This window comes from Malaya genurostris, chromosome 3 (assembly GCF_030247185.1).
Source record: "Malaya genurostris strain Urasoe2022 chromosome 3, Malgen_1.1, whole genome shotgun sequence".
NCBI classification, from domain to species: domain Eukaryota; kingdom Metazoa; phylum Arthropoda; class Insecta; order Diptera; family Culicidae; genus Malaya; species Malaya genurostris.
Window position 1 is genome coordinate 144827625 of NC_080572.1, and position 18932 is coordinate 144846556.

Genomic DNA, 18932 nt, shown 5'->3' on the forward strand with positions numbered 1-18932 from the left:
CTCGTTGTAGATCATATCCATGTCTTCCTCATCGGTTTGCGTCGAGCTGTCAGAACACAACTGTTCCAACTCAGCAGTGGGTTATGCGTCACAATGTCCACTACGGTCGAAATGTTAGACCTGGCCGCAACGAATTTCAGATATTGGAAAAGAAAAATTGAGATATGAAATACTTACTTCTCTTTGGCAAACAGTATAAACCGCTTTATAAAAGACTTCAATAACTGATATAGTAACAATCCAAAACAACTGATTCCATTCGCATTTCAATTCCTGGCTGTATCCCTCTCAGTTTTTTACTTATCGTGAGAAGAGGATCTTCTACTCGTTACAGTCGGTAAATCCATTAAAATTTTCCGTAATTAAATAACCGATCCGCAGTTTATTTTGTTTATCATCTAACCTTCAATATGCAGTAACCAAAGCCATAGTCCAATCCACGTGCGAATGTGTTGGTGTAGCTATTCTCGGCAGTTGAAAGGTTAATGCTAGTGTGAGTATGTCGAAATAACCCAGTGAATTTTGTCGAGCCGCATCGTGCCAATTATTGAAGACATATATGCAATAAAAAACACTGCAATGCCAAGAGAACAGTTGAGAAAGACATAAAATCGTTCATGAAACTCTATATCACGTAATGGAACTGTCTTCTACTTGGTTCATTAGTTCATAGCTTACGAAATTCTATATGCATTTTTCGCAATGCATGATTATGAGTCAAAAATGTTTTACCTCAGTGTAAAATTGAACCCACAACAAACTTTGACTTCGGCTCGCACACATTCTATTTTCGTATTTGGCTCTCTGACAGCTCACTTACAACCACAAATGCAAATGAGATTGGTTTGTTTTCATCAGGAAACGCATGCATTAAACACGATTTAGACGATCAATCAACTTCCGTCGACGTCCAGATTATTTTTATAAATTTTTTAGCCGAATATTGCTCACGTATCCGACGTTAAAATGTTCCGTGAACTTGACGTAGTATCCTTTCATATGAATTGCTCACAATTAATGTTGTTGTTCCGTAATCGTTCCATGCAGGTGATAGTCGCTTGATGCTGCGTGTGAATCGCTTTTACATATTGTTTTGTTTTCATCAGGAAACGTGTTGGCCACCCATTTTTCAGTAGGGCCGCCGTTCATTTTTCACCGGGCATAGAAACCTCAATATGAATAGATCTGTGCACTCTGCATCGGTGTGAGTAACAGAGACGTCAAATTGCTCAATGGTAACTGTTATTCAAAATCAATAATATATTAACTTGTGCTGCCAGTTTAAATATTTATACTAGAGTTTTCGATTTGACATTACCAGTTACTGGGGGTAGTTAAATTTGCGATACAGTTTTTATAGACGAGTGGCAAGTCGTGTCGTCGGTTGTATGGCTTGACTAGACGTTAAATATTGGGCGTTGGGTTCCAAGTCAACTTATGAAGTCAATATTTTCAAACTATTTAATTATTAGTATTACTTTATTGTAGGAATTTTTATTTTATAATACAATACAGATAAATACAGATTTTTATGCGAAGCAATACAAATTTTTCTATAAAAATATCTGGCATCTCTGAACTATATGTACAAAGCTAACACTCAAATAAAAATTCACGTTCGAATTACTTGAAATTTCACGTAAACTGATTTTGAACGTTAATGTGGACATTTTACCTGACAAAGATGAGTATTGAAGAATCCAACCAACTCTTTTGCGATCGCTGCGCTGCCCGAGTGGCCAGCTTTGAACTAAGCGATGGTGATAATTTTCAGATTTTGCTTGAAGATTCGAACAAAATGCAGGGTTTTTATTTATTTTTCCTCTGAATCGAATACTAACATACAAAAGCGTGTGAAAATTTGGTAAAAATATCGATCATTAATGATTCAGTAACTTTCCGTGGTATGTTTGATTGATATTTATGGAGAAATCGTAACATGAAATACCAAATTCGAAGAAATGAGGTTGGGTACTGTTTTCATATCTGGGATATTCTTTGTTTTTTGGGTTGGATTTTGAGATTAATTGATAAATTATGATCAAAAGTTTTATGACTAGTCTATTTACTAATGTTCTATCATCTAAATCAAATCTGTATGTGAACTGAAAATTTCAAATTTCATCCGAGATTGTCAAGAGTATAGGACAATTTGAAATCATATGTTTGATGACAAGACGTGAATAATCGTTTTTCTTACCCATATTTGTAAGGTTTTGCCATCTGCATTCTTTCAAACTCAAGTAAATTGAAAAATTCGTCAAAAAATTTTCTAAATACATGGAATATGTCAAAACAATCACCATAACGCTATCTCGTGGTGACCACGCTGATTGGATTGTTCAATTATGTGACCATCCCCTGATATGTACACGCAGAGAAATTGAGCATGTTTAAAATAACAAAACAGTTAGTAGATTTTTGAATTTGATTCAAGCTAGATCATGATTGTTACAAACCAATTTCTCCCTTCAACATCAACAATAATCTCTGTTTGATTTAAATCAAAATTTTGGTATAACCAAACAAAAAATATATTTGTTCCGGCTGAGTTTATTGTTAAAATGAACTAACTATTTATTACATGTAAACCAAAGTTGAGTAAATGTTATCAATCATGTCCTTGTTGATTCTATCCAGCTATTTAATCAAATCAAGAAAAAACTGGTTCGATTTATCTATGATCTTATTTGTGTTAAGATACAACTAACTTTACCGTTTAAATGAACCGTAATAGTTTTATTTCTTGTGAACCAAAGCAGTTTTTCCTCGCGCGATTAAACCAGGGCATTTTTTCGTCCGCGGATAAAGTTTGTACGCGTTTCATAAAAAAAAATTTATCTGATTCTTCAATTTCATAGAGGGTTTTCAACAATTCAAGTGTATGTATTGATAATTAATAATATTTTTAAAAATTGCCTAAAATTACATAACAAATTTGATGCAGGATCTTGACCGGGCTGATGGAGCACCTAACCGTTGGATGTTACAAAAATTGAAAAACCTTGATTATGTTATGTGAATCATTCGATCGTTCAGCGACAAAACTCCTAGATCTTGAAAAATTAATAATTAAAAAATAATTGTTTTTTCAAGAATTTTAAAACGAATACATATCGAAATAAATGTAGTATCAAAAATCACCTTGTGAATTAGTTTGAAAGAAATCATTTTATTCTTAAAAACAAACAAAAATGTATGATTTCAACAAACAAAAGCTATAGTTGAAATAACTAAATTTTAGGTAATTTATTTTAACTAAAAAGTTTTTGAATTTAAAGCGCAACAATTCTTAACTTTATCTAAAGTTCGTTCATTCATAACAAATTTTTCAAATTGAATTTACTGTGAAATTGTTTGTTTAGAAATTGACAGGAACGCACAAGTAAAATATTTGTTGTTCTTATCAAAATGTTGCTTGAAAGAAACTAACCCACTGAGTAAAATTGATTATCATATTTTGTAGTTTCAAGCAGCAATGTTTTTTATATAAAACCAGATTTTCTTTTGTCACTATTTTAACAAAAAAAATCGTTGCGAGAAACCAAAATTTGATTATATTTACAATTTTTTTCTCTGCGTGTATATAGCTACCCCATAAAAGTTACGTGAATTTCCGGTGTGAAAATTTAATTTTCAAAATGGCTAACAGTGTGAGTGCTCATAGCGTAAGTAATTATAAAATAGCTTTTGGGAAAATCTGTGCGAATGACAGCTTTGACTTAAAGGTTTGCCGAAGCTACGAACAGGAGGTCGCCGAACTTCTCGAGGACTCATCAACAGAGTTATCGAATTTCATCGAGGAATTCCGTCCCGAACCAATTGATGATTGCTAGGTATCATATAATTCAAGAAAAAAAAGTTACCCAAAACGACCTAGAGTGTTACAGCTTGGCAGTCACAGCACTTTTTCAATTTGAAAGAAAGGTAGTAAGAAATAAAGCTAAATTTATGAAATTGTTCTAAAAAAGAAACTTTTCAGGAAAATTACTATGTACCGCGCGGCGGTGATAGGAAAAACCCTGGCGGAAAAATTGCCAATAAAATTGGCAATTTAAAACAAAGTAAAAGGAAAAGCGAATCGAGAGAAGAAAAATATCTGAAAAACTTGAAACGTCGTGTCAGTGTTGAAGAAACAACAATTAATTCAGATGCAACCGAGTGGCTAGTATTGAATCAACAGCCGTGGTCTACTGTTCTAGACAAATGGTCGATGAGCTTTGAAGACAGGAAGGGAATGCTGAAAAATTTAAAAGTTGTGCCGCAATTATTAAAAACATTTCCGCATTATACTGACGTTTTCGGTTATCAGTTGGTATGTTGAAAAATAACTTGATAAAACGTTAACATATTTATTATTATTTGAAAGATTAATGTTATTTAATACTTAATATAGATCGATTCAGATTTTCTACAACTTTCCCCTGATGCGTCCAAAGGAATCGAGGAGTTAAAAACGATTGCAGAAACCTTGAAGCCTTACTTCAGAACAAAATCGTACGATTCATCGGCCGAGAAATTAATATAGTATCTCGGAAGTTCAAATGAAGGTATGTACAACTTATTATCCAACGATATACTAAGATTTAAATGTGATGAGTTAGCATTTTACTTTTTGAATTATCAGTAACATTAGACGTTAAAAACAACTGTTATTCTATTTTCTTTTATTTTGCCAACGTGTTGTTAAATATCTCCAAACAAATTTGTTTTTTTTTTTGTCACGAGTAATAATACTTTACAATAGGTATATAAATATAACATCAGTGCATTGTGGGCAGAACCACGGTACGCGAAAGCGGACAAATAGACCGAAAAAGGAACCGAGAAACAAGTCAAACACATTCGATATAACAAAAGGTTTAATTCACGTGTTTATTGTACAAAGTACTTCAGGCTAATAAAAAGGAAAAACGTGGCATGTCTATGCGCTCTTGTTTTGTGTCGTTGAGGTTGGCAATCGTCTGCTGTTGGTAACGGTCAAGATGATTAAACATGAAGGTGACGGGTTGTTATCTCCTACACTCCTCCTCAACTCGTGCTTCGAATCTACTTGACATCTGACACTCCGAGTTGTACTAGCAGTTGCCAAAACCTAGTAGCACCCAACGGTTTCGTCAGCGCATCGGCAGTCATTTTCTCCGACGGACAGTACAAAAGCTTCACTTCACCCTGATCACACAAATCTTTGATAAAGTGACGTCTTGTGTCGATGTGTTTAGAACGTTTTGTAGCCCGTTCTGCACTAGCGAAAATCAGGCAACTTTGATTATCTTCAAATACCGTAGTTGCCTCAAGCTGTTCCTCTCCAAGATCCAACATAAGCCTTCGCAACCAGATTAGTTCTTGGCATGTATCGCTTAGAGAGATGTATTCTGCCTCCATGGTTGATAGGCTCACACAGGATTGTCGACGGCTGACCCATGCGATAGGGCCACTCCCAAAAAAGAAAACATATCCTGTTGTGGATCGCCGGCTGGCCAAGTCGCCTGCCCAATCGGCGTCCGAGTAACCGATGAGTTTCCATCCGTCATGGCCTGGTCCGTACTTCAGTTTAAGCGATTTTGTTCCCTTTAGGTATCTTACAACCCGCTTTGCAGCTTTCCAATCCTGATCCGTTGGTCCGCTTGCTTTTCGTCCAAGTAGCGACACACTAACGGCTACGTCCGGTCTAGCGTTAATTGATATATATAAAAGTGCACCAACTAAGCTTCGGTACAGAGTTATATCCGCGAATGGTTTACTGTCACCAGTGGACCTAGCATAACCAGCATCCATTGGTGTTTTCGATGCCTTGCAATCCTGTAGATTGAACTTCTTCACAAGTGCATCAATGTAACTTTCCAATCTCAAACTGTAAACTTCATTGTCAAGTTGAACATCGTAGCCCAAGAAATGCTTGACTGCTCCAAGATCCACTATGTCCAGTTTCTTCTCCAGCTCATGGAATACTTCATCAATCTTCATTTTGTCCACACACCCGACCAGTAGATCATCGACGTAAACGAGTAAGAAAATGGTGGTCTGCCCATCCCGTCGAAAATACAGACAACTGTCGGATTTACATTGGGTGAAATCCATCTTGATGAGCACTGCATGGAGGGCACGGTTCCAACACCGCGCCGCTTGCTTGAGCCCGTAAATACTTCTTTTGAGCCTGCAAACAAACTTCTCTTTACCTGCTACAGTATATCCGGGGGCTTGACGCATAAAAATTTCTTCGTCCAGTGTTCCGTGTAAATAAGCCGTCCTGACATCAAAATGTCTAAGGCTCATTTTGTTCTTTCCGGCCACTGCCAGTAAAGCACGCAATGTCTCATGGCGTGTCACCGGTGCGAAAACATCCAAATAGTCCACACCGTAACGCTGAGTAAATCCCTGCGCTACTAACCTTGCCTTATGTTTAACCGTGTCGCCGCATTCATTTCTCTTAAGCTTGAACACCCATCGTGACCCGATTGGCTTCTTTCCGTCTGGCAAAGGAACAAGCTCCCATGTAGAGTTCTTCTCGTGTGAGAGCATCTCAGCATCCATGGCGTCTTTCCACTCCTTTACTTGAAGTGCTTCACGATGATCTGTCGGTTCCTCGCACGAAGTTTGCACAACACCCACCACGTAGTCGTCAAATCTATGTGGTAAAACGCCCCTTGTTCGCCTTGTCGGTTGAGTCAAATCTTGCTCCTCCTGCATACGTGATCTATCGCATTCTCGGAAGGGTCCATCCGAACCTTCATCTGCGCTCGCGAAACCTTCAAATTCTGAATCACTATCTGTAGGACTATTCAGCGGAATTTCGATTTCATTTGTTGATTCTTTCAATGTAGTCGATTGTTCTTCCATCGGCATATCCGAATCATCTTTCAGTTCAATGAACGTTGCATCTCGACTTAAGGTAATGCGATTCGTAGAAGGGTTTAGAAAACGGTACCCTTTATGTTCCTCCGAGTACCCAACGAATCTCAGTTTTACCGCCTTGTGATCTAATTTGGAACGCTTAGCTTCTGGAATGTGCACATATGCTACGCATCCAAATACTCTAAGCTTCGATAAGTCCGGTTTACTGTTCGTCCACAACTCATACGGTGTTTTCTTGATCACCCGCGACGGTATACGATTTTGAATGTACGTCGCCGTCATCACAGCTTCACCCCAGTACTGCTTGTCCATATTAGCGTCCGCCAGCATGCAGATCGCCATCTCTTGCAGTGAGCGGTTCTTGCGCTCAGCCACTCCATTCTGCTGTGGTGTATACGGGGTAGTGTACTGCGGTTTGATTCCCTCAACTTCATAAAATTTCCGCAAATCTCGGCTGATATATTCACCACCTCCGTCAGATCTTATAGCAGCAGGTTTCCTTCCGAAAAGTGTCTCACAACGTTTTACAAAATCCTTAATTTTTCCAGTGGCCTCATTCTTGCTCTTTAGCAAGTAGACAGTGGTGAAACGGCTGAAGTCATCTATCATCGTCATAATGTATCGGTTTCCAGAAGGAGTCGTGGTTTCCATTGGTCCACACAAATCCGTGTGAATCAAATCGAGTTGTCGTGTCGCTTTCCGTTCAACCACCGGGGGAAATGGTTTCCTAGCAAATTTCCCCTTAAGACAACATTCACACGTATTGCGAACACCACAATCAGATAACTTGAAACCACTTACCAGATTCTCCACTTCCAAACGCCGTAAAACAGCAGGATCTCGATGACCCACACGGCGATGCCATGTATGCTGGCATTGCTCGTTATGCACACCTCGCACCTTCAGCGATCGCTGCTCAGTACGCAGTCGATAGAGATTTCCGATCTTATCGCCGACAACCACCGTCTTACCGGCAGAATTGCTTATAATACAATCCGTCGCACCAAATTTTACAACAAAACCTTTTGCTGCTAGCTGGCTCACCGAAATCAAACCACCATCTAGCTCAGGTACGTAGAGCACACTTTTCAGTGTGATTTCCACTCGGCCACCACGACCATCTTCACCAAAAACTACCCCATCGCCGATTCCATTTATTTTCGTTTTATTACCATCGGCCAGAGTCACTTTCGATTCTACACTTGAGCGTAATGAGTGGAAAAAAGCACGGTCGCTTGTCATATGCGCCGTAGCGCCACTGTCAATCACCCAACTAGCTAACATTGTATTTCCAGCCATAAAACACACCGCGTTACTCGTTTCTTGAGCTTGTTTCGCTTTTGGATTGACATCCTTTGATGCTCGCTTTTTATCGGCACCCGAAACAGAAACACCAATGTTATTGTTGGATAACCACTTCTTACACTGTACTTTCAGATGCCCCGGTTGTTTACAGAAGAAACATCGCCGCTCCTGTTTACTGCCATCCGCATTCAATTTCATCGCCTTCACACTTTCCGGAAGGGATTCACTTTGCTGCTGCCGCTGCCGGAATTCATCCAACAGCCGAGTTTTTATGGAAACCACCGTCCAATCTGCATCAGCCCGGCATTGTAGGCTTTGCACCAAGCCCCGATATGATTGCGGAACACTTTTGAAAATCATTGCTATTTTTAGAGACTCTTCTAAATTCTGGCCTGCGGCGGTCAGTTTATCGAACAAATCCTCCATACTCGACAAGTGTTTGTCCATATCGTCACACTCGGACATGTTCGCACCGCACAACTGAGTTAGGTAAAACACTACGGTTGACATTGTCGCCTTTTCGTGGTGCTCTTTAAGAGCATTCCACATTTCACGCGCACCATCGGCACCCTTCACGATTTTAAATTGGCTCTCTTCCAAAAATAAACCTATATTTGCACGAGCCTTTCGATCGCGAGTCAACCAATCCGCTCCTGGATTTTCCGGTTTGGCCAAATGAATAACATCCCATAGATCCTCCTTCTCGAGCAACCACTCCATCCGCTGTTTCCACGAACCCCAGTTGCTCGAACTTAACTTAGCAAAAGTAACTTTTGCACTATCAGCCATTTTGTCGATCGCATAAAAATTTTACACCAGATTTATCACATGCGAATCCACGCCGAAAGCAAACACTACTGATTCTCTATATTTTTCCGGTTACTCGCAGCCTGGGCCCATAACCTGTGGGCAGAACCACGGTACGCGAAAGCGGACAAATAGACCGAAAAAGGAACCGAGAAACAAGTCAAACACATTCGATATAACAAAAGGTTTAATTCACGTGTTTATTGTACAAAGTACTTCAGGCTAATAAAAAGGAAAAACGTGGCATGTCTATGCGCTCTTGTTTTGTGTCGTTGAGGTTGGCAATCGTCTGCTGTTGGTAACGGTCAAGATGATTAAACATGAAGGTGACGGGTTGTTATCTCCTACATGCATTACATTATGCTTCGTATACATGGCTTGCTTTATGTAATATGGCACCGGTGTTTCGTTATCGGTCTGATTATAGAGGTTTTATCCCCACAACAGCCAAATATTCTGACATTATGTGCGGGGTCGAGTTTCGTGAATGTCGATCAATTTACCCATCCCGCTATATCAGCCCTCAACAGGCGGTTAGTTTATATTTCCAAGATAATGGTGCTTGTTTACAACCTAGTCAGTTAGAGGTTTTATTGAACCCGGCTTTAACCATTGTTGTATGATTCATAGCTTGGAGTATACAGAAAAATCACATACGTGCCATTCAACGCTATATTGATGAATCCAATGTAATGCGCAATCTGAAATAAATATGCGTCAAAAGCATAATCATTAAACCAAAGTACACTAAAATATCTGAGTAATTTTGGTACATATCCTTTGGTAACTCCAATCAGCATCGAATAGGTTTGTTATGTTGTCATTGTTTATTTGCTCGATTGTTCATATTAATGACACAAACCGATGTTTTGTTGAAATTTATTCTATTTGAAAAACTGAAATCCAGAATTCCAAATTTCATAGACATTTAACTAAATTTTAAAGATACATACATTGAATCAAATCCAAGAGTCCAAATAAATAATACTCAAAAATAGGTTCATGATTATATTTTCAATTATATTAAGAAAAAATCATGTTACTAGCCTCAACATAACAATAAATCGGTAGTTCCACGACAAAAGGGCCTAACCGCAAATGAGACCCTTTCTTTGATTTCGTTCACTTGAGACGGAGCCATCAATGAAAAATTCTTGAAAGTGTACAATTTAAATCGAAAGCTTGTGATTTTAACTAGATCACGAAGAGTAAGACGTCTAATATAAAATCAATTTGGTAAATCGCGGAAGAAAAATTAAACAAAGAGAAACTGTCATTTGCTGTTAGGCCCTTTTGTAGTAGGACTATCAAAATAATTCTGCGATACTTCATCGGTGAACAACGTTACCAGATATACCGATTTCTTGGTATTATTACAGATTTTTCACCTCAATACAGATATGTACTCCTAAAATACCGACAATTCACGGATCATACAGATAAATACCGATTTTGGTTTTTAGACATGAGAAAAGGTTGTTGAGGAACCTTTTTTTGCTCACCTTAATGAGCTTTGGTGCCATGTGCTTATGAAATTCTGATACTGATAGATTTTTGCACCGAACACAGATATTTGGAAAAATGACCTGGCAACGCTGTCTGTGAATGGAAAAATGGGGGCAGAGCAGAGATGCCAGATATTTTCATAGAAAATCTGTATTACGTTGAATGAAAAATCTGTATATATCTGTATTCACCAAAAAACCGAATTTTGTATAATGAAAATAAGGTGCGGTATTGTTATTCCAACATTTCTTGGTTTTATAATGAGAAATTCAATAATATCCGACGAAATTAAATGTTGGTAAATTTTCATCAACAATCAGAATCAACAAAACGCAATTTCGATTTCATATACTTTCATAATATTGTCTACGGACCAACGCCATCTGGAAGACTCATGCAACACTCAATTCATCGACCACTGCCGATCGCCATTACGATTTACGAGAACCCGAGATGACATAGTCTAATGATACCATTATAGTTTTAAGTTAGTCGTTAATTAAGATTAGAAAATACCCGTAAAAAAATAAACCATTGATTGTACAGCGTAAGCAATTGATTCACAATTTGATATATGGGTTACAATACATTTTATTGTATCTTGACAAGATTTTTTTCATTTCCAACGATTCAATATATTGTTTCTACGATTCTACAATTGAATTTATTGTACACGTGCTGTTTCAAACAATATGCAAACTGTACATTTTATTGTTTTCCAAGAAAACATATACGAAAAAACTTTATGATTTGAATTGTTACGATACTTAACGACCTATACATTCTATTGTAAAAAGCATTTTCACAATTAATTGAATAGTGTATAACAATACATTAAAATATTTTTCAACGGTCAAAGCATAGTTGTGGCAGGTTTTGTAACAGCAAATCGTATTGTTTTTTTACAATATTTTTTATTCGGGTACCCTTAGAGGAATCTTAGAGCTTAAGCAATGTGCCTAAAATTATATTACATTCTTGAATAAGTGATTTGCCCATTGATTACGAATTTTTTTTCTCGTCTCGAGCTACCGAAGAGAACTCAGATGAAACAAATATGTGTTCTTTCCATTTTTTTGTGAAATCTGTATAAATCTGTATTAAGTTTAGGAAATTTGTATAAAATCTGTAATCTGTATGAAATCTGTATGCGCATGTCTAAATCTGTATAAATGGCATCTCTGGGGCAGAGATGCAAGGTGAAAATATCAAATATCTTCAGACAGGATTGAAAAAGTCTGTGAACTTGAAAAATAGTCTTCGGGCTACAAGTTCTCTATAAAGTATTATGCACGAAATAAATTTCGCAGCAATAAAAGACAGCGGGAAAAGTCTCCAAAATAAGTCTGCGACAAAAATATATCTGCAGCTTGTTGAAGATTAAAGCATATTTTCGATCGTAATCTGTGAAAATCTGTGAATCTCATTTTTAAAATCTATCATTTTTATGAAATATTCATAAAAATCTGTAAAATTGTGTGAATTTTGATAAAATTTGTGTTCTGTGACACAGAGTCTGTGTGGCAAAACAGGCTAAAAAATCTGTGGTTTTTCAGAAAAATCAGATCAGATCAGATTTGTACAGATTTTTGATAGCGTGGATTAAAATTGTATAATGATCGAGTTAAAATGTATTAAATAATAGTATTGATTTTTTTTTTCGAAGTGAAAACATCCTGATCGTGTGTTAATTCTAAAAAGAGGATAAAACTTATATATAAAAAAAGATATAAAAGAGTATGTTAAGGACAGTAAACACAGATGTTATATCTGCTAATAAAGATTTGTTTGTGCTTACTTTTAGTTACAATTAGTGTAGCGTAATTGCGTATGCTTTTAAAAATTGCTTCTGATAAGATGGAAAGATGATGGCCTCGGACATAACGTAAGGTAGTAAAGAAGAAAGATTGCCAATTGCATTATACCTAATGAACTAGAGTGCCTATAACCAGAGTGACGACATCTCATCCGTAATTTTGGCAACAATTCAAAACATTCCATTAGCTTTACATTGAATTGACAGGTCGTTTGCTCGTTTGGAACTGGGAGCTGTCATTCCAAACGAACAGCTGTCGCCACTCTGATTATAGTCACTCTATAATGAACGAAAGTGAAAATAATCAGACTAAGTTCTCACTTTCAGATTGGATTTTAAAAGTATTTCGTCAAATCATTATTTCGAAAGGCTCAAACGCAAAAACAACTTCCAGCGTTTTTTTAACTACAACATCATAAAATGCAGACTAAGAAAAGTTTTGGTTTCTTTTAATTTGTGTTCTAAAGACTTTTCATTCCGTTGTGCTTCGATTTCTTATCACTTCTATATACAGGTTTTTAACACAGGTTTTTGTGCTCAGATACAGATTTACAGATTTTTCTTCTTAAAAAATACAGATTTAAATGTGGCAACCCTGCTCGCAACTTTGACAGGTATACCAATGTTCTAATCAAATACCGTTTATCATTTGTTTTCATTTTTCATAGAGATAAATATGGCTTTGGGTTGAATTGACGAAAAGTGTTGGTGAAATCGTGTTTTTACGAATTAAAACGATCGAGTCACAGTTGTTTTTTTATCACACATGTAACAGATAGATTTTTGTGACTAAAACAGATTTTCGAACAAAATACCCGGCATGCATCTTGAAAAGTTTTAAACATAAGGAAAATCTATAACCAGCTCCGAACTATTTATTAAATTCACTAAGTTCACTGTTTTGTGTATTTTTTCGTGAATGTAAATACTAATGAATAGTACAGTTAAAATGATAAGTTTACTGTGTTTTGTTAAAATTATTCTGGGTAGGCTTCGTTGCTTTAAAAAATATCAAGGCAAATATCATCCACATATTCAAGTGTAAAATTATCGAACTTGCGATTATGTAGACTCAGAGCAACAATATGTTTTGAAACAATATAACAACATCTATAAGTAACATTATAGGTGTATAGATTAATTTGGAATAGTTTCAGTATATAACTAATCAAATTTAAATTCTAATCTAGTGCTTTCTGTTTTTCTTCAGATACTAAAATTTGCGCCTTACTGCTTTTATTGAACACTGTGTTGGCACCTATTTCCGTCGCTGCAAGATACAAACCGACGATTACTGTGGCGCAAGATGATACCATTATTTTCGCCAATGATGAACCTGAAGTGATCTTGAAGGTGAAAAACGTTAATGCTGGATATAAAGAACGTAATTTACCCTCTGCCCCGAAGCTAGTGTGTATTGGAAGTGATATTGATAATCTGAGACAAAAATATCTTGTTATTTACGATAATCTACGCTACGAACTTTCCTCTGCGGCTAGAGCAACGGACGTGCTCATCAAGTTAACAGCAGTTCTTAACTTACCGTATTCGAAATTGTCTAAGCTGGTGTGGCATTTTCTTAGTGGAGTTGTATATAAAATTCCTCAACGTGAATCGTACGCAGCCATAGACCAGATCCGCCGCTTTTTGGATGCGAATTCATCGACGACAAATTGTTCTCCACCATAAAAATGTTTCTCTGTATGCTGAAGGATTGCACCTGTTCGTTTAACAACGCTCATGAGTATCTTGATCATTTGAAAAAATTTCACTTGATACCAACTTCATTCAGATATATATGTACAATAGAGAAATGCGGTCAAATTTTTTCCAATTTTTTCCCTTTCAAAAAACATACCATTAATCATCTACCAACTCTTACTAAGAACAAAAGACAAAATCAACCTCACCTCAATTCAGACTCAAATTGCATTTATGTTTCATCAGATGTAATATGTAATAAGAAAACTAAACCAAACGAAGATTTAGATAATATTCATTGTACAAGTAGTTATGATGAAATTGAGAGGGCTGCCTTTAATTTTACGTTAAAATTACACTCAAAAAGCAATTTCACTAGAAAGGATATATACACTGTACAAAGTGAAGTATCAGAGTTACTAACAGTACTTTCAAGTAACATTCTTGATTTGAACGTAGCTTCGCCAAATCCAGAAGTGGATTTTAAGTTTAAGAATACAATATGTAAAATGAAATCTCTTTTCAGTGGAATAAATTCCGATTACAAACTGTTTAAGTATATTAAGTTAAACTCTGGCTTACCGTTACCATTAATAATCACCATTCAAAAAGGAAAAAAATCAGTAGTTCCAATTCAAGATCTAGAAATGTATAATGAAAGTTCCAAAAATTTCCTAATATTAATGCCTATTGCTAAGCAAATTAAACTTTTTTTCGAACATAAGAGTATTTTTAAACTAACGATAGAGAATCAAGCAAGGCTAGAAAAATCATCACAAATATCTAACTTCGTCAATGGCACTAGATGGATTCACATTAAAGAAAAATATTGTAACGATATCATTATTCCAGTATGGCTCTACGCAGATGAGTTTGAGATCAATGATCCTCAAAGTTCGCATGGTAATAGAGACTCTGTTTGCGGAATTTACTTCAATTTTCCAACGATTCCGACTGAACATATTTCCCAGTTAAAAAATATATTTGTTGCGGGGATGCTGAAGAAAGTTGATATTAAAGATGTAGGAATAAATAAACTAATTTCTGCACTTTTGGACGAATTTTCTAAAATAGAAACAGAGGGAATCGAATTGAATTTGAATAAACAAATCATTCGAGTTAGATTTGTAATGTGTCTTCTACAAGGCGATAATTTAGGGATTCATTCTATGCTTCAATTCTCAACTGGATTTAACGCAACTTTTTACTGCCGATTCTGTAGAAGACCTAAAGAACTTCTGAAAACAGATGTTATAGAACATGCAGACTGCATTCGTCGTAGGTCAGACTACGAAGAAGATCTTGTAATCAACAAACTTAGCGACACCGGTATTGCCGGTTGGTCAATATTTAATAATTTACCATCATTTCATGTAGTTGAAAACAAATGTGTCGATGCGATGCACGACCTATTTAGTTCTGGCGTGTGTAAATATGGATTTGTAGAAGTGTTAAATTATTACATTTACAACAAAAAATATTTTACTCTGAGAGAATTAAATACAAGAAAAAGAGATGTAGGGGGAATATCTTCAGATAGTGAACTTCTTCGTATGCCTGATTTTAATGAATCATTTTGCAGTAAATACAGGCAGAAATCGGTTGTGCTTAAAATGACTTCTAACGAAATGCGAGTTTTTTGTCACCATTTTACATTTTTGGTGGGCCAATATATTCCACTGAATGATATTGTATGGAGGTACGCTATTCAACTGATTCAGCTAGTTGATCTATGCTTGAAACGTTCTTTTACAGAGAACAGCATTGACGAACTGAAATCTTTGATTAAATCACACCATACAGAATATATTAAACTATTTGGAAAAGATCTTACACCCAAACATCATTTTCTTGTACACTATCCAAGCATAATAACTTCTTCAGGACCAATTCATAATATGATGTGTTTTCGTAATGAAGCCAAACATAAAGGCTTCAAACAATATGCACATGTCATAACATCTAGAAAAAATGTATGCTATACTTTATGTATTAAATCATACTTACAGTTTACTAATAACATGCTGAATAACGAATATTTTACTTTTACCGAGCCTAATAATTTTCATTGTACAGATCTCAGGTTCAGAAATTATTTTTCAAAATTAATGCAGCCGCTAAACATTGCCTCAGACTTTAAAATTCAGGTGTCGAGTTTTGCTTGCTATAAAAACACAAATTATAAAACTGGTCAGTTTGTTGCAGAATTGTTTTCGAATACAGTTTTATTGTACGAGATAATAGAAATCATTTTGTTAGATAAAAAAAATTATTTGATTTTACAAGTGTGGAAAGTTGGCTGTTTCCATATTCATTATCAGGCTTATGAATGCATTGGTGCTACCTCAATAGTTGAAATTATTTGTATAGACTTCACAAAACCACCATTTTCGATTTGTATCACTAATCGTACTATAAACGATGAACTAAAAGGAAGAAGAATGCTTTTCAGAATGAAAAATTCATTTGAATCGATTTCATCCTAGTTATAAGATAGTACATTTGTATGAGGTTAATGAATACAAAAAATGAAGTATTTTAAAATAATAAAAACTGAATAATGTGAGTTATCTTTCACGGCATGAATATCACATCCTTTTAGATAGAATAATGCATAAACCAACTAGAAACTATTTTTGGGTTATGTAGGCATTACATAACATCAAGTAAAAATTACCTATTTGGCAAGTGATTTTTACATGAATTTCCTACAATTTTTATATGCCTTCAGGTAAATGTAACCTATATGATATGTAAAACATATATTCATTAAATGTATTATTTATCAACATTCAAAGTAACAATCATCCATCGAGAAGATAATTATGATATGAGTACCACTACATTGTATATGAGAATCACGTAACTTTTATTAGATTGTGAATTGAATAGAAGCTAAATGTTATTCCTTTAAAAACTACGTGAAAAGTAGGGTGGAAAATATTCACATAACTTTTCACGTGAATATGATGTGATTTATTTTTTGAGTGTATTACAGTTATTATGCACTGAAATGAAAATCTTATTTATATTCATTAGATTTGTCATATGAATCATACGCAGAATATAATTCATAGAAATTATATGGAAACTTATAATCTTTATTTAATGTGTACGTCAAATCTAAATGGACGTTATCATAATGAAAGTTATAAAAATATCCCATATAATTTATATGGAAATCCGATGAAAGTCGTGAATAGTTGTGTCCTCGATATTCATCAACTGCTCCAGACCATTTTTTTTCAGGAAGTTTCGCATCTCAATGTAATTTTAAATCGCTGACAAGACAGCTCATCCAACTTCGTTCAAGGATAAGCGTTAACGAACCATGAAATATATCCGGAACATTTCATTACACTCAAAATAATAATCATATTATAGTTACGTGAAAAGTTATGTGATTATTTTCCACCCTACTTTTCACGTAGGTTTCAATGGACTGGCATTTAAAAGCTGTTTAATGCATAATCCAGTAAAAGTTACGTGTTTAATAGGTAAAATGTAATGTACTGTTCATATCACATTTATCTATCAGTACATATCAAATTTAGATACCAGAAAATTACTATTTTATATATTGGTTGAAGTCGGAAGGGAGATTCCAGATTTTAATATAAATCTATGAAATGAAAAATGCCATGAAATATAAAACATTTATTTCAGAAAATTGTCATATAATCCAATGGCTTAAAAAGCAACTAATAACGTCGTGGTACCTCAAATCGACAAGCCTCCAAAAATCGTTTATGTTGTCACTGCCATCCAACCGAAGCCGAAGTCGAGATCCAAGAATTCCCACAACACTACCGATGCAGGTTGAAGTCGCATTACATGGTTCCAGTGGCTCTAGCTTCATACCGATGGCTTGTTTGAAGCATTCGGCAGGAGCGGGTAAACTTCCGGACTTACGCAGGCACTCGGTCCAGTTGAACACATGGAAACTTTCATACTGGAATGGTCCGGACGATGGAGTAAAAAATTGTAATTAAATAACTTTTCTCGCAAATATTTACACTACTTATACTTCGAGGGCCACTGCTCGCCATTTTCAAAATCGAGTTTTTCACACTGGAAATTCACGTAGATTGTTTGACGTTTGGTCAATTCACGTAAACCTTATGTGATGACTATATTCATTTTAGGGGATGTTCGTATAACATTCATTTTCGTCACGTAAAATATTCAATTTGACATTTGAAACCATTCTGCGTGATTTTTCAAGTGAATCGAATGTGAATTTTTATTTGAGTGTACTCTATCCAAGGGGCAAATCACTCTAAACTCTAGACAATCTCATACTACACGCTTAGAAAAAGTTACTCAGAGTTTGAGTACTAGTTACTCATTTTCAAATAATACATGGAAACGTCAAAAATTGAGTAGTTATCATCAATAATATTGAGTGACTTCTACTCTAAATTTGAGTTTAACGCAAGAACTCGTTTTTTTGTCACTATTCGCAAGATCAGTCTAAAAGTTGTAATAACCGTTTGTAGCAACAAGTTGTATTTTTTGTTAGTGAGATCGCGTGTTTCGAGGGTGAGTCGCTTAACACAAACGGTGTTGTGTCTGCAAAAACCGGAATGATAAACTCCGTGTTTTGCTTTAGAATGGAAACGAATATGCTCAAATGTCATTTATGAGGAATAAGTGTATGATTGGTGCCTGAGCATAACTGACATGTATGTTAATTTGCGATTGACACACTACTCCAAGCGACCACCACTTGATATAGTATTGAGTTCAATTACTTAATATTTTAATACAATACACTCAGAAAAGGAGCAATTTTTTTGCAAATTTGGTATATGTGAAATAAAATTTCACTCAAAATTTGAGTGATAGTTACTCTATTTTTGGTACACGTACAAATTAAGTATTACTCAGTAAATGAGTAGATTTTACCCAAATATCGCTTCCAGTGGAAGAACTCAAATTT

General features: G+C 35.6%; 1 protein-coding gene and 1 long non-coding RNA gene across 4 annotated transcripts; one reads left to right on the forward strand and one right to left on the reverse strand.

Annotated features, from left to right (window-relative positions):
• Positions 1 to 4436: 4436 nt before the first annotated feature.
• LOC131438283 (uncharacterized) lies at positions 4437 to 16496 on the forward strand. 3 transcript variants are annotated; one of them, XM_058608172.1, is made up of 2 exons: positions 12965 to 13275; positions 13500 to 16496. In XM_058608172.1, the coding sequence occupies exon 2, from the start codon at positions 13981 to 13983 to the stop codon at positions 16474 to 16476; it is 2496 nt and encodes an 831-aa protein (XP_058464155.1). In that variant the 5' UTR covers positions 12965 to 13275; positions 13500 to 13980; the 3' UTR covers positions 16477 to 16496. The 3 variants fall into 2 exon arrangements, with proteins under 3 accessions (XP_058464156.1, XP_058464155.1, XP_058464157.1); XM_058608173.1 differs by lacking the exon at positions 12965 to 13275 and adding an exon at positions 4437 to 4550.
• LOC131438284 (uncharacterized) lies at positions 9052 to 10013 on the reverse strand. Its single transcript, XR_009230899.1, has 3 exons — positions 9921 to 10013; positions 9741 to 9863; positions 9052 to 9668 (listed from the first exon to the last, which is right to left on the reverse strand). It is a non-coding gene; the product is annotated as an uncharacterized LOC131438284 (long non-coding RNA).
• Positions 16497 to 18932: the final 2436 nt, after the last annotated feature.

Coding starts and splice junctions, on each gene's coding strand:
- LOC131438283 (XM_058608173.1), top strand. CDS start 13,981: ATGTTTCTCTGTATGCTGAAGGATTGCACCTGTTCGTTTAACAACGCT.